Source organism: Cynara cardunculus (genome assembly GCF_001531365.2).
Source record: "Cynara cardunculus var. scolymus isolate 2C chromosome LG 4, CcrdV1, whole genome shotgun sequence".
NCBI classification, from domain to species: domain Eukaryota; kingdom Viridiplantae; phylum Streptophyta; class Magnoliopsida; order Asterales; family Asteraceae; genus Cynara; species Cynara cardunculus.
In genome coordinates, this window is record NC_037531.1 from 10,870,468 (window position 1) to 10,893,857 (window position 23,390).

Sequence of the window (23,390 nt, forward strand, 5' to 3'; positions counted from 1 at the left end):
AATTGAGTTTCGTTTCAGTTTGAATTGGGTTCATTAGGCTATTTTTCAGATTGAATCGGGTTAGAGAATTAACCCATTAGGTCTATGTTATATTAAAGCTTAATGCATTCTATGTTATACTTGCATCTCTCAGAGATCAATATGTTTTTATCCAGACAAACAATTTAACTTATACGAACTTAATAGAAAAAAAAAAAAAAAAGGGTAAACAAGATCTTACTTAAATTATCTTGAGAGACCTGTTTTGCCAAAAAGACACGTCTTTAGTTATCTTAAAAGCTTGTATATTTCAAGTCAAAGTTCCGATTAAACATCTAAAATCAAAAGGATCAAATTTCTTTTATAAGCAACCTCAAAAAAACACCCGAATTCCACTTCGTAATCCACGTAACACGAGCCTAAAGAAGCCCGATTAGTCTTCCGGTCTGGTTACAGAATCATGCATGGGCAGCTGGTCTGTTTCGGGGAGCCGTCTTGCAACTTCTCTGCGATAAAATTCACATAAAACGCTCACACATGTTATTATTCTTCCGCTTTTAAGATAAAAAATACCAGTAACCCAGCCTTTCTAAAGGTCTAAGGATTCTAATCTCACCAAATGTGAGACTCGTATTTGAGTTTCATTTTTCGTATATTAAAAAAACCAACTTTGTGCATTGACAAAGGGAAAAATGACAGTTAATTTTTCAACTATAAATACATATAGAATGAGTGCACCAACTTGTTACTTTATTTATCTTATCAACTCTTTAAATATTTGGACACTTATTTTGGGACGTTGGGAGTTTCTATTTAGTGAACATAAAGGAATGAGTTACCGTTGTTTTTGTCTGGCATAGGAGGGCGCACAACGGCAAGCATAGTGATAATACCTCCGGGAACTTCACTCACCGGAGACCTCGACTCAGCAAGCGTTTTATCATTCTCCAAAATCTTTCCGGCATTTATGAGCTTCAAATCATTTATGGTCTTAGGCCCGTTTTCTTCATCGGACAGAAATAGAAAGATCATCAAGTTAAGCAAATAGGAAGCTAATCAATCACTTAACCATGTTGTTATGACTTCAATGAGATAATACCTTTTTAAGCACAAATCATTAAGCAATTTCCTTTTTCAACACGGAAAGATTAAACTTACATACACTTCTGACGTTTGGTGACACTTGAACCCTGACCTCCATAAAGGTGTGGTTACTGGATACCGCCATGCCACCGATTTCACATGGTCCTTATTAGCTTTGATATATAATGTATCTTACATATTTTCCGCATTGTTGACGCCAAAGAGACGGAATTTGGGGAACCGTTACCGTATTTTGCGGATGCATTGGTCAACGCAAAAAAAGGGTAGTCGGTGACGTTGATCAATACAACAACTATTGAATATGACTTCATCCCTCAAGCGATAACGATGATTCGGTGTTAAACATTTGCATTCAAACAAACCAAAACATGGGAACTTTTCAAAATGATCAACAAATATGAAGTCAGTAAAACTTCCATTCTTTTTATGCCATTTTCTTCCTTTTTTTCATCATATTTTCTTGGCCCATGTTCATTGCTTCTTTCATGAATGGAACCCACCATCACATATTCATTTCTTATCACTTCAAATAAATTGCACATGGGTACAACTAGTTCATGTAGGACCTCAAGATTTTCACTAATTTAGCAGCATTTACTAGTAGCTAGTTTATGCATCATTACTTAGTCTAGTCTTATCTCTTCACTAAAAACCAATCTAACCCAAGGATCAAACCCAGATTTCCACTTGGGTTGTGGTGCACCATGGAGCTGCTAAAACCCTTGTGGCATGAAGGTTCACCTATGATTACTCCAGCCTATTTCCTAGTTGGTGGGATTAAGCTGCCACAGTTACTAACAAAGATAGAGAGAACAGGGAAAATGAAGCTAAGATTTACACACAGAAGATCCCACAAATGATCAAATCCAATTACAAGAAGATATAAACACTTAAAATTCAATAACAAATCAAATCAAAATCAATCTTAGATGCAAATTGTATAACAAAATCCCAACAAGAAGATGGAAAATGAAGAGAGTTTGGATATTGAAATAACCTTGGGGCCATTGTGAAAGCATCATCTCTTTCAAAGATCCCACAGTGGTGGTAGGACTGTATTTGCTTGGCCCAATATCACTGCCATCAGCTAACCTGAATTTGACTTGAATCAAATCTTCAGAAGCCATTAGAGAAACCCTCAAAATCTCATAAACCCACTTGAATTTTTCACAAAAAGAACTGGAAATCTCAGCTTCTTGATGAATCAAGTGAAAACCCAGATGAAATATCACAGAAATCAATGAGGGTTTTGTTGATATCAATGGATTTGAGCTTGGAAAGAGGAAGTGGTGATGGAATTAAACCAGAAGAATGGAGTTAGATTTTAGAGAGAGAGAGAGAGATTTCAGTAGATGCATAAATAGTGAGGTTTTGAAACAAAGGATGCAGAATTTTGAGAGAATAAAAAGGTTTCTTGACACAGAATGAAAGGCAAAAATGAAGAAAGGAAAAAACACTTATGGCAATGGAACCTTGTTCTTTTCTTATAAATATTATTGCAATATTTTACTCCTTTTTTTTATTAATTTAATAATAATATTCTATTATTTATTTACATTTTTAATGTGTACTATAATACTAATGAATAAACAAGCATCAACACTTTATAATGACAAGATAAATAACAACTAACTATAATTTCATAGGGTTTTTTTTAGCCGACTAATTTTAGGACGATTATATACTTTTTGGGTAGTCTGAAGTCACCGTATTTGAACATTTATGGTTACAAAGGGATTTTTATTCCTCCTTGAAATTGAACCCGGAACCTCTAGTCACTTTTGACCATTGGAGTCCAAGTTCAAACCAATAAGACATCATCCTTGTATTTGACGATTTGTATTAAAACAACCATTATACTAAACAAATATTTTATATACGTGCAAAAATTGAACATTTTTTTCCCAAGTAAAATGGTTTTTAAATATGAAATCGAGTATTATTTTCCAAATAAGAATAATTATATTCTGAAATTAAGGGGTCATTTATTAAACGCTTATTTGGTAAGTACTTACCGGATAAATTTTCTCATTGGATGAACATGCCAAGGGCCAAAAATCTTACTAGGTAAGAGTGATGAGAATGATGAAAAGTCTTACCCGGTAAGTGAAGATTACAACTGATAAATTGTTGCATTCAATATGTTTTTGATGTACTAAATCCTTACGCATCAAAATAAATTATAGTGTTGATTCTTATAGATAAACACTTACCGGGTAAGCATTTAAGTAAACAGCCCCTAAATATTTGTTTCATATAAAATAATTGTCATATTTTATTTAACACATAAATTAATTAAATATTTTATTATGAATCAAATATTTTTATGGATTATTATATGTAATAAAATACAAAACATATTTCTCAAAGGCTATAAATTTGATGGTAGGATCGGATGTAACATTTTTCCAATTTGAATGCGACAAAAGACATAACGGACAAAAGCCAGAGGTACGAAGTTAACCAATTTGTCATTTTATGGTATGGGGATAGAATTGAGTTGCAAAAAGACCTCAAACAACTATGAATTCTAGAATGTTCAAAATGCAGATTGCCGATGCAATTTGGGGCCATTAAGCAAGACCTCGAAATCGCTGATTCTGAACTCTGTATCTGTCAGATAATGTTGTTTTTGGGGTTACAAACTAAAGGTATGAAACGTCTAAATGAAACCTATTACTTATCGCTTCAAGGCAAGTTCTCTTTATCCTTAAAGCAGTTTGGCCCCACCGTTTCGATAGAACATAGAGTGCTTTGGGTTCACAGCAAATTGCTTACCAAGATACACTTAGGGGCTGTTTACCCAGATATTTATCCGGCAAGTGCTTATCTATAAGAATCAACACTATAATTTATTTTGATGCGTAAGATTTTAGTACATCAAAACGTATCGAATGCAACAATTTACCGGGTAAGAGTCGTTATCTTCACTTACCCGGTAAAACTCTTCATCATTCTTATCGCTCTTACCCGGTAAGATTCTTGACCCTTGTCATGTTCATCCGATTATGAAATTTATTTGATAAGCACTTACTAAGTAAGCATTTAGTAAACGGACCCTTAGCGATGATAATTAGGTGAACTATTGGGTTTGCAAGGATTTCTAGGAACTAAAAAGTTGTGTGTCTATAGCAACACAAGCTATAGTAATCTAGTGTAGAGAAAATATGTTTTTGATGATGTTTTATAGGGGTATATATAGGCATTTTGCGACATTCCCTTAAACTTAACAAATGACAGAATTTCGTCACTTGGGCATTACTGGCGATGATTCGAACTATCATGACTATTCAAACAGGTGCAATTCATGGGAACTGCCATTATAGGCGACGGTTGAAACCGTTGTGATTGTTCGAACAAGCACCATTCAGTTAACCGCAACGACCAACCTTTTCTTGAACCGTCACATCTGTTTGAAGGTAACTTTTCACCAACCATCACAACTATCCATGTTCCAACCATCCAATATGGGTGAAGCGTGTGTGCGAAGTGCAAAGTACGCAATCAAAGCGCCATATTGCGGCGACGCCCCATCATTTCCAATATATTAAATTGATATATAGAAAATGGTTCCACTTATATACCCACTTTTGTTTCCACTTTTTCAGGTATGTGGGACAAGATAAAATCTACCAAAACGAGTTTTTCTCTTATTCCTAAGACTTAATCTAAAATAAATAAGACTTCTATGCTATTTCGAAAATTTCCCCAACAAACCCCACCATTTCCAAAATAGACTCAAATTTGGGAGAAACTAACACAATTGGACCTAACCAGATTCTAAAGTTCTTAGGGATGTTATGCGTAAGTAAAAGTGGAGTCTTGTACCTTGAACCTTTACATAGTGAAAGTGTTCAAGTCTAACTAGGGTAAGAATGGTCGAACCAAAGTCAATGAACCATCTTCCCTTACGTGTTAGATGGAAATGCCTCACGCATATCCTTCCTGTCATTCATTCAACCACTGTAAGCCAACTCGTTGACTGGTCATGGGTCTGTATCTTGATTTCTTTGAATGCTTCAGAGCTAAGCTCTTTAGCGCATAGGAAATGACCTTACTTCCACATTCAGATAGGTGGACCTTGTCAAGAGTGTTTTCATAGCTTAAACGCTCTAAATACTTAAACTTACTTTGAAGCTCAAAGTAAGAAAAATCTTATGAAATTACGTAAAAGAAGAAAAAGCTAATAATATGTGTTACAAGTCCATTAAGAACTATATTCAACCTTTTATAGGTTTTAAAGCATTGCAGAATTTTCAGCCACATTCAAATGAGTACTTTAACTTAATCTTGAGACTTGGTGAAATACCAAGTGTCAAGACAAGGTTCAATCATGGTGACTTTTAATAGGTAGGCTTGAGTCTGATCCTTTTTGAAGTACTTTCAATCAGTTTTTTTGGTAATCCTTTTGTAAAAGGATATGCTAAGTTCGTACTTGATCGTAAGAATCAATAGTGATCACGCTATCATTTATTAACTGATTGTCTTGTCCATGTCTAAGTCAACAGTCCTTTAGCCATTTCGCTGATAGTATAGCCGCACTATCACAGTGTATATAAATTGGCAGCATTGCCTTTGGCCATAACGGTATGTTAATTAACAAGTCCTTTAGCCATTCTGCTTCTTTGCAACAAGTCTAATAACATTTCATATGTGAAACCACCGGCCTAAACTATAACGACATTTCATAATAACAATTCAATAAAAAATACATAATTATTTTCTCAAATACATAATTTGATTTCAAGAAAAAAAACCCTGGTTACTTTTATCCCATCTCAAAAATGTATCCTTACATAGACGTGAAAACCTTCGACTTTCGATCCTCCGACGAACTAGAGACGAAAACCAAAGACGGATACGAACACCGAACAAGACTTTCCTTCTTTTCCTCTCGGGTTATGAATTAATTTCTTAATATGTCATGTTAGGAGTCGTTTACCAAACACTTACCCGGTAAGTGCTTACCGGTAAAATTTAACACTATTATTTACTTACCGGGTAAGATTTTAATCCGTCAAAATGACATAGTATGCAACAATTCACCCGGTAAGCGTTTACCGTGATAAGCGTCGTCGCCTCACTTGCCGGGTAAGACTCATGGTATTTGTCTCGCTCTTACCGGATAAAATTCTTAGCCCTTACCATATTCATCCCGTGAGGCAATGTGACTTAGTAAGCGCTTACTCGGATAAGTGTTTGGTAAACGACCTTTTAGTTTATTTTATGTCATCAACTAATTTTTACTTTTAACATATTAATAATTAACAATTAAGGACTGTTTGGAAAGATCTTAACGAGCTCTATGGAGCATATGACTTATTCGTTCAGCGTTTCAATTCAAAGGAAATCCAGACTCTCCCACCACACGTTCGCACCCATACGGGTGTCTATCTACTGCGTCTTTCTTAGAGATGGAGTTGGAACGATGATGGGGTTTCGATCTTGGCTTCTCACATCTAGGTTTCGAGCTTGGCTTCTACATCTGGGATTCATCGATCCATGACCCTTGCTGCAGCACCACTGCCCTACACCACCGTCACAAACCAGAAGATCCTTTCTCCTTTTCTTCCCTGCACCACCGAGAAAACCGTAGTCACCCATTTTCTTTCCTTCTCCTTCTTTCCAAGGTAATAAATTACTTTAATTTATATACCACTTCGATATTTGCATTCGTAAGTGATAAAATGAACAGAAATATAATTGAGAGAGTTGGTGGAAATGGCAATCCATCATGTGTCATGGTGTACAGGGAGAAGAAAATGGAAGAACTTTCTAGTGTTGTTGATATTAATCTTGCTTCCTTTGATTATTGATTTTCTTTTACCATGGAGGATCTATATTATTTCTCATAATTATTGAGGCATACATGAAAGACGATTTTAATCAACATAATTTTGTTAATTTAAATACATAAAGGGGATAGACTTGCGTATTATGAATGCTAAAGTTGGTAATATGAAAACTGTAAACAAGGTGTTCGATGAAATGTTTAAAAGAAATATGATGTTTTTGAAACTCCACTGTAAGGGTAAAGTGGCCATTTACATCTTTCAGACAGTTTATCCGGTACAACAAACAAACATCAATTTAGTTTGTCGGTACAGACAACTAAATCCATACAAGCAACTTACCCCATACATTAATGTAGAAGTTGCCGCAGCAATTGACTTGAGGATTTTGACAACTAAATCCATACTGGCAACTTACCCCATACATCAATTTAGAAGTTGCCCCAGCAATTGACTTGAGGATTTTGTCAGCTGAGATAATATTTTTTGGTAAAAGTCCCTTCCATTTTGCTGGATTGGAATCACTATTTTCTGTACATATGATCCGGTGTTTTGAACAGTGTTTTGAGGTTGTAAGGAAGGGAAGAATAAATATACTTCGGGGGCTTTAGGTTTTGGGGAAACTGATGAACAAAGAAGATATGGGGGTTGTTAGAAGAGAGCGAATGGGATGTGAAATTGATGGTTGGGTGGATTTGGGGGAGTGGGCTGTACATTTTGGGTGGACTGGTTAAAGAATTGGCTTCAGCGGTGAAGATATAACCTCTTGTGGTAATGAACACGAGCAAGTGTGGAAGCTTCTGCCTTTGTAACACTAGTTGTCTACCCAAGCGATGCAGCGGGATGTGATGCCGACCATCTTTGGCTAGATTAGGTTTCAAAACCTACCCTTGATGCTTAAATCAAACGTGACATTAAAAAATCATCCCATTGTTATGTATATATTAATGTTAGTGATGTTACTAAACAAAGAAGCATACTTCACATTCAAAAAATAATCGTCTCCGAAATTTAAGGATACACATTCACTCATTTGTTTAGCATTAGTTTGAAAATTTTGTCAAATTTGTATTATGTGAAGTTGTGGTATAAGTATTTTTAACCGGTTATATTGTCTTGTTACAAAAGCAGAAGCTTCAACACTTACTCGTCTGTGTTCATTGCCACAAGAGGTTATATCTTCGCCATTGAAGCCGATTCTCAAACCAGTCCACCCAAATGTACAACCCACTTCCCCAAATCCACCCAACCGCCAATTTCACACCCCATTCGCTATCTTCTCACAACCCCCATATCTTCTTCATTCATCAGTTTCATCAAAACCTAAAGATCCCTAAGTACAGTTATTCTTCCCTTCCTTACAACCGCAAAACGTTGTTCAAAACCCGGATCAAATGTACAGAAAATAGTGATTCCAATCCAGCAAAATGGGAGAGACTTTTACCAAAAAATATTATCTCAGCTGACAAAATCCTCAGGTCGATTGCCGGGGCAACTTCTAGTCCAATTTGTCAGTTCATATCTTCACCGACTACTTTCTTGCACACCGTTGATCCAAGAATAAAATTGGTAAGCCTCGTTCTTTTACTAGAACTTATTTTCGCAAGTTCTTGAAATTGGTTCATGGGTTTTCAACTTCTGTTTGCTGTTTGGAATTGGTTTTATGAGTGGGTTTTTGCTTTATTGAAATTTGGCCGGTTACAAAGGTAATATGAGATGCAAATGAGTGGAGTCTAATGTTATTGATTGCGTTGTATGTTTTTCTACGAATTAGTTGAATATATTCATGGGCATTTAATATATTCTCTTGAACCATGTTAATGGTTTTGGTGCTTGTGTTTATGTATCCTACATTTGGGATTTATGAAAGCTAGAATGACAAGAAGAGCTCAATTTGATTCATGCTTTTAGATGTTTGTGTGTAGTGTAATTTTTGATGAGTTGTTTAAAGATTCTGAAATTATTGTAGAAAACGTTTCCAACTCACTTGAGATAGAACTTCATCTTCACATTCATTAGTGTAAGAAGATCAACTATCAAGTCACACTTGCCATCTTTTTGCTCTCTATATATAATCATATCATTCTTAGGGGCTGTTTCTATATGGATAAAGTTGTGTGATTGGATTAATCTGTCAATATAGATTGAGAAGGTTTTTGTACGGAAGGGTTTTTTCCTAGATGGAGAGAGCGTTTTTTATTGGAAAAAACTTGGCTTTCTTTATAAAGCTTCCCCTAGAAGCTTAGTGAATAAGACACTTTCTATATCATTAAGCCACTACCAAACAGTCATGTATAGCTGACCGAATAAGCTGTGAGTTACATTGAGCTCATTAAGCTGCTGAAAAAACGACCCTTAGTGTTAACGAAAAGTTGGGAAGCCCTGCTTGTTTCATGGTACTAAAGCCTTAACCTTAGGTCTCCTGTTTTTCTGTTCTTTATTGTTTGGTGTTGATCTGTCTGAATCTGTCACCATTAGCACCATATGTGTCTGATCCAATGTACATTATTGGAATTTGTTGCTATCTTGGGAATCTGCTCCTATACGTTTATACGTGACTGGTTCCGATTGATTTACAACCCTTGCCGACCTACGTGATGGTTTCTCTCTGAAACCTTTGATCTTGCCAGACCTCTTTCAGCAGTATAACTATATTTTTGTGAATTTACTGTGGGACATATATAGATGCTGTAAATTTCTTAGACTTGTCTGCAATTCTTCAAAAGTCCAGTAGCTATAGAATTCTGGGATGTTGACGGACTATTTCATCAGATTCTTAAAATAAGGACATGTTCTGGAGAGTACATATCGTTCTTTCTAAGTTCAAGGATAATCATTCATAAGAAAGTGCAAGGGTTTGAGTCATAGGTAATGATCTTTTATATTTGGCTTGTGCTGAAACATAAGAGGTTGCTTGTGATTAGCATTTAAGGTTTAATATGACAATTTTCAAAGTTTTCAGGGGAAGTTCTGTTTTATTGTTTTCGATGCTTGATCTGTTGACTTAACTAAGTCAAGTAGATATCATTGTTATTTGTGTTAACTTAGATATATGATCTATCCTTGCTCTTATTCATTTCCACTTCATGCTTTTAATCACATTCCTTTTTAGCTGCTAATGCAATATGTGATCTAGATAATAGAGCAAACTCCTTTTCTCTAGTCAATTTGTCACATGTGCGAGGGTTTGTTTGTTTGTTTGTGTAAAGAAAACCAATGAATTATGGTTTTATCTTCTTTTTTCTGCTTTAAGCTTTAAACACCTAAATTAAGTTAACGCATAAACCACCATACATGATACCACCATCCAACATCTACAAAGTAAAGAGTTTGGTTGGTTTTACGCAAATTCAACTCAATTGAGCACACGGGCCTTTCCGTTAACAAATCTTATTCTTTCCCTATTTTGAAGCAAAAAATGTAATCCCTATAGGAGTTTGATTAGATGGAAAAAGATGATTTTATCATTTTCTATCATCATTATCATCTCTTTTGGGCAGTTTATAAAGACCGCTATAACAAAACAGTATTTTATACTATAAATACGAAAGTCTGATTGAAAGTCGTGTGCCTATGAGTCACTAGTTTGCATATCTAGAGCCAGCGGTTATAAGTTTCCAGAAGTTGCTAAATGCATTATAAACGCAAATGAAATGACATGCATTCCTAACAAGTTAACAAGATATACCATAACTGCAGAATAACCATCATTTATATAAACATGATACCATCAGAAAGCAAAGATGTAGTTTTACTTTTTTTTTGTGTTTCTAAGTTTGGTTTCTGTTTGTGCAGGCATGGCTTCTGGTTTTAGTTGTTTTACCAGCAAGGTCCCATATATATATGCGTTTTGGATTAATCACTTTTCTGGCTCTATTGTCTGTATGGATACAGCCAAGACAAGTTTGGGTGGTATGTGTCGCCATTTCTCTTATTGCTATTGAATATTTTTCACTTGAAGATGCTAATTAATAGTGTTTGTAGGATCAACTGGGAAGAGTTGCCTTACTATCCGGGATTTTGTTCCTAATGTTGGGACTCGGTGCAGATAGCATGCCAATGGTTGTACAGTCAAGAACCCCACCGCCTTCAATGATGGGATTGTCCGCTATTCCATCATCTTTTGCTGGTTATTCATATCTATTATTCAAATTAGGACCGTTGCAGCTTACAAGAAAAGGACTGTCTGTAGCCAGCACATCTGCATGCTTAACCTTCACCGTAAGTTTTTTATTTTTTATTTTTGAAAATCATTGTATTCAACGAGAAATTAAGCTCAAATCATATATGTTTCTTATGTGTTTAAGCGGGTCTTTACTTGTAGATTTTTCAAAGTGCAAGTCTTTGCCTGAGCACTACAACACCAGAACAACTTGCGTTTGGTCTGGAATGGTTTATGAAGCCATTGGCGTATGTTGGTGTCCCAGTTGCCGAAGTTATTCTTACTCTTCTACTATCATTGAGGTTTATCAACCTAGTCTTCGATGAGGTGAGCTACATTTATTGACTCATACTGTCTTCACTGAAACAACTACTCTACTCCACTTTTTTTTTATGTTAGGTTCGGATTGTTGCATTGGGGATTGTATCTCGAAGGATAAATTGGCAACAGTTGGCTACTATGGAGACAGTTGAAGGTAAATCTACAACTTTTTATTATACCAAGTTGTAATGCATTGTCTTTATGATTTAATTTCGTAATTTGAAGCATACTCTGTTGAATTGCAGTTTTCTTTACGTACATCCGTCGGATCTTCAAAAATATATTTAATCACGCAGAGCAGATAACCCAGGTTTGAGATACTGCTGCCTTTATCGTACTTGTTATTTCATTACAAAACAACCACAGTTTGTGTTCGAGCGGTAAGACCTTGCTCCCCAATCATCACTGGTTCTGGTCCCCTCATGACCACTCGAGGTTTGACTGATTGTTAACTTTATAGGCCTTATGGGGGGTTAGTCAAGAGCCGATCCGAGGTTATAAAGTAAGTGCTGAAAAATATGACGAGTATAATGGTTAGGGTTGCACACCGGTTGGGTTAGCCTAGTTGAAAGCATTTTAACAATCCATCCCAATATTTGCGGTTTGAAAAATCTCGACCCAAACCGAACCATGCGGGTTGGGTTGGTCGGGTTGAAACTTTGGAACAACCTACCTAGGCGATTGTGTAGTAAAATCAAAATGAGAACATAGAACATTAGGAATAAGGCTAACATACTCAAAGAAGAAAGTTGAAGGTTCATAAAAATAAGAAAGTAAAATTATGGTTGAAAGTTTGATATGATTTTTGAGGCTTCATTCCGACAAACTAGCTGATAAGCTAAATGATGAACTAATCACGCTTGGCAAAAACTAGCTTATAAGCTAGTTAGAAAATACAAAATGACCAACATGACCATCTCCGACTACTGCATTTAATGTTTAGATTTAAGGTTTGATTGGGTTTTGATTTTGGATCTGAGTTTGCCGGAGAAGATGAGCGGAGGGTGGGGTTGGGCTAAGGGGTTTGCCGGAGTGTAGGGGCGTCAAGGGGGAAGAATAGGAGGGTGGGTCGGTTTTGAGGTGCATGAGTAGATTGTAGTTCAAATTTATTTAAAAATACAAAACGAGAAAAATGATAAAACAAAAAAGATAAAAGAATAAAAAGACCAAACTGCCCCCAAGTTGACTTATTTTTTTTAACAGAGTTAACTAGTTGGACCAAATCCAAAACTAAACAGCAACCAACCAAAGGGACCAAATCTGAAATAAAGTGGCAACCATAGCGACCAAAATTGCAATTAGTTTAAAGTAGGGACTAGACTTGATACCGAGTGGCAACCACAGGAACCAAAAATGTAATTCACTGTATTAAAAATAAATCATTAATAGTATAATATGTTAACTAGGTTCGCACCCGTGTATTACACGGGCTACTTTAAATAAATGAAATGATTTCAGGAAACTTATCTTCCACTTATGAATGATCGTCGAAAGTGATGATATGATGAAAATCAGGTGATTCAAACGGTGCAATGTTGCAAAACAGAAACCTTTAGTGCTCATTCGTGTATCAAAGAACTGCAAGGGGGGATCAGAGGTGGACCAGAGCAAATAAACTCCTTCATGCAGAGCTCTGTATAGGCAAGCCAGAGGCTTTGTAAGTACTATACAGAGGGTTTGCAACTACTATGCAGAGGCTCTACAGGTACCATGCAGAGCTCTGCATGTTGTTCTTCATGCTTGTCCGTGCAATCAAAACCTCAAAGACCGGAACTCAACTTTGCCAATCTGAGTGATGAAGAGTAGCAAAATTCAGCCACAATTTAAAGGCACGGTTGATGAGAAAAAAACGGAATTTGAATTCAAACTTAAAACTAAATCCCGATTTTATTGGGATTACAATAGGCAATGGATAAAAGTTTGAATTTTGAATTAGAAATTAACGTATATCAATAAATTGAATTTAAACTTGGAAATAATCCCATTTTTTTCAGAGTTAAGAAGTCTGAAGTCTGCAGTCTTATTGAAAGTTTTAAATCTAAACGAGGAAACTTCAGTTTTATTAACTCTGACATTTCCTCATTTAGATTTAGAACTTTGAAGAAGAGTGCAGACTTCAGACTTAGTAAGTCTGAAATTTCCAGAGATAAATAACTCTGAAGTGTAACTCTAAAGAGCAAGAGTTCAGAGTTGTCTTCTATGTCTCAAAAATAACTCAGAAGTGTAACTCTGAAGAAAAGAGTTCAGAGTTGTCTTCCAAGTCTGGGAAATAACTCTGAGAATAACTCTGAATCACAAAAGTTAAGAATTGTCTTCTAAGTCTGGAAAATAACTCCAGAATACCTGACAGTAGACACTTCACAATTCAGACGTAGAAGTAAATCCCATTTTTTCAGAGTTCTGAAGTCTGAAGTCTGCAGTCTTATTGAAAGTTCTAAATCTAAATGAGGAAACTTCAGTTTTATTAACTCTGACATTTCCTAACTTGGATTTAGAACTTTGAAGGAGAGTGCAGACTTCAGACTTAGTAAGTTTGGAATTTCCAGAGATAAATAACTCTGAAGAGCAAGAGTTCATAGTTGTCTTCTATGTCTCGAAAATAACTCATAAGTGTAACTCTGAATAAAAGAGTTCAGAGTCGTCGTCTAAGTCTGGGAAATAACTCTGAATCACAGGAGTTCAGAGTTGTTTTCTAAGTCTGGAAAATAACTCCAGAATACTTGAAAGTACAGACTTCACAGTTCAGACTTCTTAGTTGGGATTTCTTCATTCAGACTTAGATGTCTGAATAAAAACAGAGCAAGAGTTCCGAGTTGTCTTCTAAGTCTGGAAAATAACTTTGAAGAAAAGGAGCTCAGAGTTGTCTTTTATGTCTTGGAAAATAACTCTGAGAATAACTCTGAAGCACAGGAGTTCATATTCCGAGTCTGGAACATAACTCCAGAATACTTGATACTACAGACTTCACAGTTCAGACTTCTTAATTGGGATTTCTTCATTCAGACTTAGAAGTCTGAATAACTACGGAGCAAGAGGTCAGGGTTGTCTTCTAAGTCTGGAAATTAACTGAGCATGACTTTGAAGCACAACAGTTCAGAGTTGTCTTCTAAGTCTGGAAATTAACTACACATTGTAACTCTGGAGAACAACAAACCAGAGTTGTCTTATAACTCTGGAAAATAACTCTGACAATAATTCTGAATCACAAGAGTTCAGAGTACAAACTTCACATTGCAGACTTCTTAATTGGGATTACTTCAGACTTAGAAGTCTAAATATGAATATTCAGAGTTATATTCTTAATTACCTATTTTACCCTGCTAAGAAAGTAAATCCCGTTTCGTACGGAACTCAGTTAAAACACGAAAAAAAAGATACATGTTTAGAGGGACATATGTCAACCAAATAGGCCTCTTTGAACCACTAATGTAAATTGTGTCTACATACATGTTTAGGCGGGAAAACAATATAACCGTCTCACCATATGATGACACGTGGCACTCAAGTTACTTATTTATTATATGCATATATTAATACAAACTAGATGAACATCAACAGCCCTCATTAATTTATGGTTCTATAATCTGTGCTGTTTGAGTTTGATTTTGATATATTTAGGGTTTGGTTTTTGGATGAGTTTATATAATGTGGGTGAAGTAGATGTTTATGTATGTTTTCGCAGGCGATGAATGTGAGAGGGTTCAGGGGTGACAGCAAGTTGCACAAGATTTACTTCTCATCGACTTCTTCTGCAGCAGTGGCAAATGTCATATCCATTATGACACTAGTCGGACTTATATCTGCTGCTGTATTATCCGAGTATATGCTTAGCTAACGTCATACATGAAAACGTTCAACGATACATCAAACTCACACAATTCTATCTGTCCGAACAAGCAACTTAAACATGGAGCGCTAATGTTTACTGCAAGCGCTTGGAGTCGGCCAGCGTCCATGAGAACAACCCAAAAATGTGTACTAGTGTATCAGGCCCTGCATTTGACAAAGGATTCAAACTTAGAATTCTGGGGGCATGGATCATGAATTTTGTGTAATTTTTACTTTTTTAGTACATTATGGGACAGAATACATGACATGACATAATAAAAACTGTCCCATATTTGGTACGACATTTTGATTGGAGTGAGACATCAAAATGGATGGAATAAAAAAACCCCAAAACCTTCCGCAACTCTTTTACTCGCTTACGTCATTCTCATCTGAGTCCTATTCAGTCTTATGACATAGCAACCGGACCTTAGGACAAAACAAAAACTTGGTCCACGTTTGGCATGAAATTAGATCGGAACTCAGTGGGACAAAAATGCATCGTTTTGACTCACCAAAATAGGTGAAACATGAATTAGGGAAAGAGAGAAAAGATCGGTAAATTATTAAACCATCCATGTCAAATTAAAACTTTAATATCTTCCACAAATTCATCCGTCTACTTATTTTTGCCTGTCGAGTCTTGTTCCCAAATGAAGCACGCCTAACGTACCACAATCATGCAAGAATGTAAAATAGTTAAGAGCAAAAAGATGTACAATAGGATTTAAGTTCTTAAGATAACTTGGACCTTTTAGTTGATAGATCTGTAAACATATCATGAGTGCTAATGTGCTTGATACATAAACGATGTTTCTTCACTCCTTGTAAGAACAAATACTTTGCGTTAAGATATAATACAACATCATTTGAACTATTGTTTTTCGAGAAGCTTATGATTGCGTTATTATGGTAGTAAATCTTCATTGGCCTTGAAATGGAGTTCACTACTTTTTGAGTCCATTTATCAAATTTCTCAACAACATTGCATGACATGTTACATCATAAACTATAATCATCCGTCATCGTTGAAGTCGTCGTCAGTTGTTGTTTATGACTCCTCCAAGAAATAGTCACACCCAAAAAGCATAAAAAGCTATCCCCAAGTTGACTTATTATCGTCCTTGCATTTTGCAGAGTTCAAGTCGGAGTATCAGATGATCTCAAGCTTTTCCAATCTTCTATAAGTCAATCTGTACTCTTTCATTCATGTAACTTTATTTACTATTTTATTGCACGGCTACATGTTATCATGTCACAACCTGATCAACTCCCAACGAGTTAAGTTGGATTATACTCAAAATACTTCTATAACACGTTGCGATTTTTCAAATCACACCGATCAAAAACCAGCCCACTTAATCCATGTGCAACCTTAATCCAACAAGTGTTTGCACGGCCAACCGGAACCGATCAATCAACAGATAGGATGGCAAATTCCAAATCTGGTTCCAACTGGTACCAGATAACGGATTTTGCAAAAATCCAAACCACTACACACCTGACACCTCTACTCCATCACAAAAACATTTAATCCAAAGATTGTACCACATCATCTGTAGACATGTTACAATAAACCAATCAAAATTGTTTAAAATCCATAATGACACCCACAAACCAGGGAAAAAAAACCACCATGCCGCCAACGCCACCACAAGACGTACACACCAAGGCGGCATTCACACAAGAAACAACATTATAATAATAACGAATCAAAGATCATCGTCTAGGTAAAACAAGATAACCAACCCATCATTCTAGTCAGACTCGGACTCAAACACAAGAAGTTGATGCCAGAAATCATATTAGTATATTTCGGATGAAAAACAATAGTAATAGTAATGTTATTCACATAATCTCCTCTACCATCCTAGGTTTCGATTCCCAACCATTGGACTTCAGTTGGTACGAACCTATTCCATCATAGGGACCGATCCGCCAGCCTGCAAGATTTGTTGCTCCAACTGCATTCATCATATGCAGAACGGGTCAAAACACGAAGGAAGATATCAACATCTTTCCTAAACACAGACCTAGACTTTGACTTGGACAAGGGTAAAAACATAAATTACTAGCTTTTGGTAGAAGACATACCCTGAACAAGGCTTCGAGTTTGTTCCTAACGAGAACATACTCGTGTCTCACTTGCTGCAGACACTGCATACACCTGCAACCACCAGCCAACGAATTTAGAAAGAAAGTTTTGATAGTAGTAGTACTTTCATAGTTTAACTTCAGATGTCAAACAAACAACTTTCAATTTCAGAATGACATGACTCCATTAAGAAGTACAATTGCATTTGGTACGTGGAAGGAACTGGACAGGACTGGACAAGACTGGACAGGCAAGAGTGAGATAGGTGTGTGAACGGGAATTGTGAAAGATTTTAGGGTTTTAATTTGACATGATAGTATAGTAATTTACCAATTGTGACCGGTCTTGATTTTTGTTCCACCTATTTTGGTGGGACATGAAAAAAAATGCATGTTGGTCTCACTTAGATTTGGTCAAACGTGGGACAAGTTTTTTTATTGTCTCATCCTGCATACTAAACGCACTCTACATAAACAAAACTTAAATGAGCCCAATATATCCCATCAGGAGATGGGGTTTGCGGGTGGGGTATATATAGACCTATCCTTTACCCTAAAGAGTAGACAGTTGTTTCTATGAAGACCCCAGCCAGATATGAAGTACAAGAATTACTATGGAAAAAATTATTGGTGTTAAATTTAGCTACTCTCTCCATATCAAGAAAATGCCATGTAGCTCTATAAAAGAGTTTGACTAATTATCCAAATGACGAAACCACCCTCAACGATGACATTATAGAAGAATCTTTATATGCCTGGATCAATAATTTATAAGGGTCAAAGATGTAATTTAGCTACAAAAACTTGCCAAAAAAGGAAAACACCATAATGCTCATGGGACACATCCCAGGACTGGCACTTGTACTGATATGGGAATAAAATGTTTTCTTGTTATAGAAACATGATAAACCCTTAAAAGACAAATCAAATACTTGCAGATATAGTCAGAAACAACTGGTAAATAATCATGTTAACCATTTTTCACTTCTTTACAATACAAAGTGATTTCAAAACTGTGAACATTATTTCCAACGGTTTAAGGTTATTATCATCAGTAAAAAGAAAAGAAAGGGATCCATGTCGAACTTTAAAAACCAACCTAAATAATTTTTTGACTACAAGATTCAAATGTATCTTAAAAATTTTTATGAAAATTTGCAATGACTCTATTAAACATCGTATCGAATACCATTTAGTAGTGCACATAGGAACATTCACATGAGAAAAGTATCCAAACATCTTTTAGTAACCACACCATAAATAATCTTTTGAACATAAAGCACCATCATTAGTTTTTTAAGTGATGATAAGAATTGGTAAACATAGCTTGAAAACTTTCCAGAAATAAAAAGTACTGCAATTTCTATAGTACATGTGTAATGTATACTAATTTCTTCATGAAAACAGTTGCTCTACTCTCTAGGATACGGGTCAAGTCTGCATACATCAGAACCCCCTAAAAAGAAGGACCTCACCTCTTGATGGATATATTGCGCTCGTTTGGTTTGGTTTGGTTCGGTTTGGTTCAAGTAGCATGATAAATCAAAACAAACCAAATCAAACCAAACGAGCCGAGTATATCCCACCCGGAGGTGGGCTCTTTTTTTTTTGGTAGGAGGGAGGGAGGATGGGATGTAAGTGACCTGACCTTTACCCTAAAGAATAGAGTGGTTGTTTCCTTGAAGAACCCCAACTAGTGAAATCTACAATTATCAAAACAAGATTACATATAGAACCCTAAATCAAGACTATTCATCATCATACTTCTTTGTACCTTAATATGTTCTTGGGTCTTACTGCCTACAAATAATATCTCCTTCGAAATCCATAATTGTAATAATGAGAAATAGTTACTTACCCTTCAAGATTTTTCTCCTCACAGTAGTTTCTGAAGACAACACACATGTTTGTGACTCGTTGTGCCCCTATGCTGTTGAGACAAATTACCAAAAAGGAGGGAAAAAATCATCAATCTTTTTATTCAAACATATTGAGTAGCAACCAACAAGCACAAAGACATTTTATCATTATAATCTGTGCATAGATCATATATAAATTGAAATCTTTTGTCCAAAAATAGGCGTGTCAGGAAAAGATCGGTGAATACCTGGAACTACTACCCTTGAACTGGTGAACATGAGAATCAACCTGTTTATAATCCACAGTCTTCTGCTGACTTTTTGATCAAAAGTCAGACAAAAAGTATATTACAATAAGGAACAAATAACAAGCGTCTAAAATACGTTGAGAAAAAGAACCCTGATTGGTAAAAAGTGAGCTTACAGAGCAGTTGCCAAATTGTTAAGAAGCTTTTCCGAGTCTTCAAAGAAAAGAGACACCACTTCAACCACGAAATCTGGGTTGCTCTCATCTTGCAGTTTCTGAAGTTGTGTAAACTGATCATCAAGATACCCCTAACAACATCCAAAAATCAACCCATAAATACGAAATTGAAATAAGAGAAATAAAAACTCCCACTTTCCCAGGCTAAAGAGAAATACGTTATAATACTAGAAGTTTTTTTAAGCGACATTTTTCAAGTTTAAAGAGATCTCAGACCTCATTATACAAAGATGTTGTGTACTCGATAAACTGCCTTTGCAACTGAGGGACAGCAGCCATGGTTTCTTGCTTTTTTGAAGAACAATGTTTACCCTTTATCGTTCTTGATTTGAAAGCGTATCTGCAAAATTAGCAATCTTATCAGCCCATCTCGTATATACATATCATATGCATACACACACACTATGCTGTTGCAGCAATCAAAATCTAATATAGCAATCAGGACCGTGATTTGATATAATGGTTATAGCAATGGTAAATCGGTGGTATAGCAGTCCTAAAATAGCAGTCCATATAATAGTTAGAATTATATATATATATACACACACACACTAACACACACAAACACACATAATATATTATATACGTCGAAGACGAATAGAAGAACATGTGAATGGAAGAGATGACGAACAGACAATGTTGGAAGATGATGTTGATCTCAAGCGAAGATGCAGAAGAGAGAAGACGATGCACGCCGCCGATACCGAAGAAATGAGAAAGAAATAGCGAGTTTTCACCCTGATATTGCAAATCAAAATTGGTGCCCTAGCCCATAGTCCCTTGATCTTCACTAAACCCTAAAAAAGCCCGACTGAAAGCCCAACCCCTATATGTGGTTTTAACACCGGTATTGCAAATCATAATTGCGGCCCAGGACCACTGACCGCTATAACACCGCAATTAACAGCATAGCACACACACATGAGTAAATATGAAATACATGAAGGTGTGAGCTTAATGGTCAATAAAAGCTAGTATTAACTTACCAAAATGAGAAAGAAAACAACTCATTTATCGATTTCTTTAGCTACAAATATATGTACAAATATATAAATACATGTATGCAAGTATGTATTTATGTGTGTGTAGTGAAGGCATGGAGATATGAACTTAATGCTTGGAAAAACTAGTATCAACTTACCAAAATGAGAGAAAAAGATAAAACCTCATCAGTTTCCTTCCTAACACACACACACACGCACACACACACACACACACATATACATATATATGGTATAAAACAGGCAAGAAGGTGCGTACTTAGTGGTGGAAAAAAAAAATACTATTTACTGAAATGAGAACAAAACAACAGCTAATTCATCGGTTTCTTTTAGTACATATTTCCCAAATAAGATTCTTTTTGCTACCAAAAGTGACACAAGAACTTAGCTTTTCCACAGGATCACATCCTGCAATTTCTTTTATATCTTAATCCCACCATTGATTTATGGCGGGACCACAAAAATCACACTTAAACGCTTTAATTATTTTCAACTGTTCTATGATTCCAATTGAAAGGCTCTTCAGTTTCTTTAAATTATCAGAGTTATGCCATTCATCGAATCTGATATATGATAATGTTGATTAATCGGGCCAAACGAATTCTTTAAGCTACAAGAACTCATGGGATTCCTTTATAAAAAGAGCAATGATCATACATCGTTGTACATATATCTACATCATCTTATTATAATTAGCAGAAAATCAAATCTTGTACTTTCCACCCACAAAGAATCAACATTAAATATTATTGAACAAAAGTTGAGATATCATCGGGTCCCACACATATCAAGATAACAACTAAGAAATCAATCAAACGTACAAGAAACTCCTTTCACTTTTTCCTCTTCTGTTTCCACTTACAAATTTCAGACAATAGATTCCTCCGACTAAAGTCCCTACCAGAAAAGATATACACCATCATGTTTCGATTTCAAGATCAGAGCGGTACTTTTTCAAAAGCAGAAAGTTCATTTTCACTAAAAGCAAACTAGTTCTCAATTGAGATAATGGTGGGATTGACAATTTCAAACACTAAGCTTCACCATCATTAAAATGCCCTTATATTCGTTTATCCAAAAGAAAGGAAGAAAGAAAATTTTGTTCCCTTTGGTGTATCTACCATGAAGAAATATAACTCGGGAACATTGTTGAAGAGGGCAGCAAAAATAAGAGTTATTTTTAATACTTGCAGCTTTGAGAGCCTCACTAGGAATCAATCATCCCAACCATGAGGAACCAAAATCAACATAACTGTAAGGAATCATAATTTAGGTGTCTGCATATGTATACCTTTCCAGACCCCAGCTCAGGTGGGATATAATTGGTTCGGTTGGTTTGGTTTGGTTTTAATCAAAACTGCAATTGTATCTTACCAGCATCATGATGATTGAAGAAGAGAAGCCTACTCTAACAGGGAAAACAAAACAAAATTTAAGAAAAACAAGGGATAAGATCAAAGATGATATGGTATTCATTGGTATTGAACTTTTTGGCTGATGAATGTTGTGGCACATTTTACTTGATCCTTTGGTTTCTTTTAAGGTGTTTGAGGTTTTATTTGCAGGTTCATAGTATCTAATCAAAACAGTGGGCATTAAGAAATACTGTTTAACATTGTTTAGTACTTGAATGAATCCCCAATGGCCGCATTTTGGCTGTCTACTAGAAAGCTAATGAACTAAACATGTTGATACCACTAGGGTTCAGAAACTTACAGAACATAAATTCAGAATCAATGAATCATATCATCATATTACTCTAGCACAATCAAAGATCAGTAACATACAACCACAGTTGCAGAAGAATCAAGATCAGTAAACTTATAAAACTAGAAGCAGTCAGCAACTCAAACAGATGAAGGTTGAACCATCAAGGGAATTAGGGCTAGACTGTTAAAGCCTAATCGATCTAAATTACAAAAGATAAACCCTTTATATCACGATAAGTAGATAAACACAAAAGATTAATCAACCAAATTCATGTAACAAAGTAAGAAAAATCACCATTTCGCTATAAATAACGGTAAAACAACAGATTACAAGAAACACCCAGATGGAATAAAAGTTACCGGCTATGATGTAAGATTACTCCGACTGTAACTGCGGCGGAGCGCGGTGGTGCCTGAAAGTGGTCAACTTGATGTAGTACCAACTAGAAACAACACAGCAAAGCACAGGAAAGATCGGGAACAAGAAGAGAAGACAAAAGAGAGCATATGTTTGTGTGTGATTTGTTTTGCTTCCCCCAAAATATTCGATTAGATTATGGCACGTTGTGGGACAAAAAGGATCTTATACGTTGCAGATTAATTGAATTTGGGAAGTTTAGTGGTGACCCCTCAATCATCCAAAAACGAAATGGATTCTTGTTATAAACTTTTTCTAGAATTCAACATAAAAACAAAACCATTTTGTATCTTTTGAAGGATCCAATGCAGTGATGAAATGAATGCAACAAACAAACTAAATTAAATGTTTTATTATATACCAGAAGAAGACTTGCGTAATGCAGCGAAATAAATCTTGATTTTAATGTTTAGTTTTTATGTTTTGTCTCTATCGATATGATATGATTTTATGTGGTTTTGAGAAAGCGATAATGTTTTTATTTTTGAATGAAATATGAATTTGAAAAAAATAAATCGATATTAGTATCAAATTAACTATTTAATAGTTCTCGTTTTTTTATGTAAATGTTTTAATTCAATTTTTTATTATAATTTAATTTAGATTTAATAACAAAGTAATTTATTTTTGATTTAATAA

The 23,390-nt window shown here is 35.6% G+C and overlaps 3 protein-coding genes across 6 annotated transcripts; 1 reads left to right on the top strand and 2 right to left on the bottom strand.

Moving 5' to 3' along the window:
* Positions 1-219: 219 nt before the first annotated feature.
* Positions 220-2,507, bottom strand: LOC112511336 (membrane-anchored ubiquitin-fold protein 3-like). Its single transcript, XM_025116926.1, has 3 exons — positions 2,081-2,507; positions 819-983; positions 220-485 (listed from the first exon to the last, which is right to left on the bottom strand). Exons 1-3 carry the CDS (start codon positions 2,208-2,210, stop codon positions 430-432), a joined length of 351 nt encoding a protein of 116 aa, XP_024972694.1. The 5' UTR covers positions 2,211-2,507; the 3' UTR covers positions 220-429.
* Positions 2,508-6,421: 3,914 nt separating this feature from the next.
* LOC112511146 (protein ABCI12, chloroplastic) lies at positions 6,422-15,490 on the top strand. Of its 3 annotated transcripts, XM_025116617.1 has the most exons (8): positions 6,443-6,713; positions 8,007-8,444; positions 10,671-10,787; positions 10,860-11,096; positions 11,200-11,364; positions 11,437-11,512; positions 11,604-11,668; positions 15,041-15,490. In XM_025116617.1, the coding sequence occupies exons 2-8, from the start codon at positions 8,094-8,096 to the stop codon at positions 15,191-15,193; spliced, it is 1,164 nt and encodes a 387-aa protein (XP_024972385.1). In that variant the 5' UTR covers positions 6,443-6,713; positions 8,007-8,093; the 3' UTR covers positions 15,194-15,490. The 3 variants fall into 3 exon arrangements, with proteins under 3 accessions (XP_024972386.1, XP_024972385.1, XP_024972387.1); XM_025116618.1 differs by lacking the exon at positions 8,007-8,444 and having other exon boundaries at positions 6,422-6,713; XM_025116619.1 differs by lacking the exons at positions 6,443-6,713; positions 8,007-8,444 and having other exon boundaries at positions 10,681-10,787; positions 10,924-11,096.
* A 1,374-nt stretch (positions 15,491-16,864) lies between these two features.
* On the bottom strand, positions 16,865-22,963 carry LOC112511177 (histidine-containing phosphotransfer protein 1). Of its 2 annotated transcripts, none has more exons than XM_025116668.1 (7): positions 22,694-22,963; positions 19,840-19,963; positions 19,564-19,694; positions 19,388-19,456; positions 19,139-19,210; positions 17,281-17,353; positions 16,865-17,150 (listed from the first exon to the last, which is right to left on the bottom strand). In XM_025116668.1, exons 2-7 carry the CDS (start codon positions 19,900-19,902, stop codon positions 17,100-17,102), a joined length of 459 nt encoding a protein of 152 aa, XP_024972436.1. In that variant the 5' UTR covers positions 19,903-19,963; positions 22,694-22,963; the 3' UTR covers positions 16,865-17,099. The 2 variants fall into 2 exon arrangements, with proteins under 2 accessions (XP_024972436.1, XP_024972437.1); XM_025116669.1 differs by lacking the exon at positions 22,694-22,963 and adding an exon at positions 20,765-20,816.
* Between the last annotated feature and the right edge of the window lie 427 nt (positions 22,964-23,390).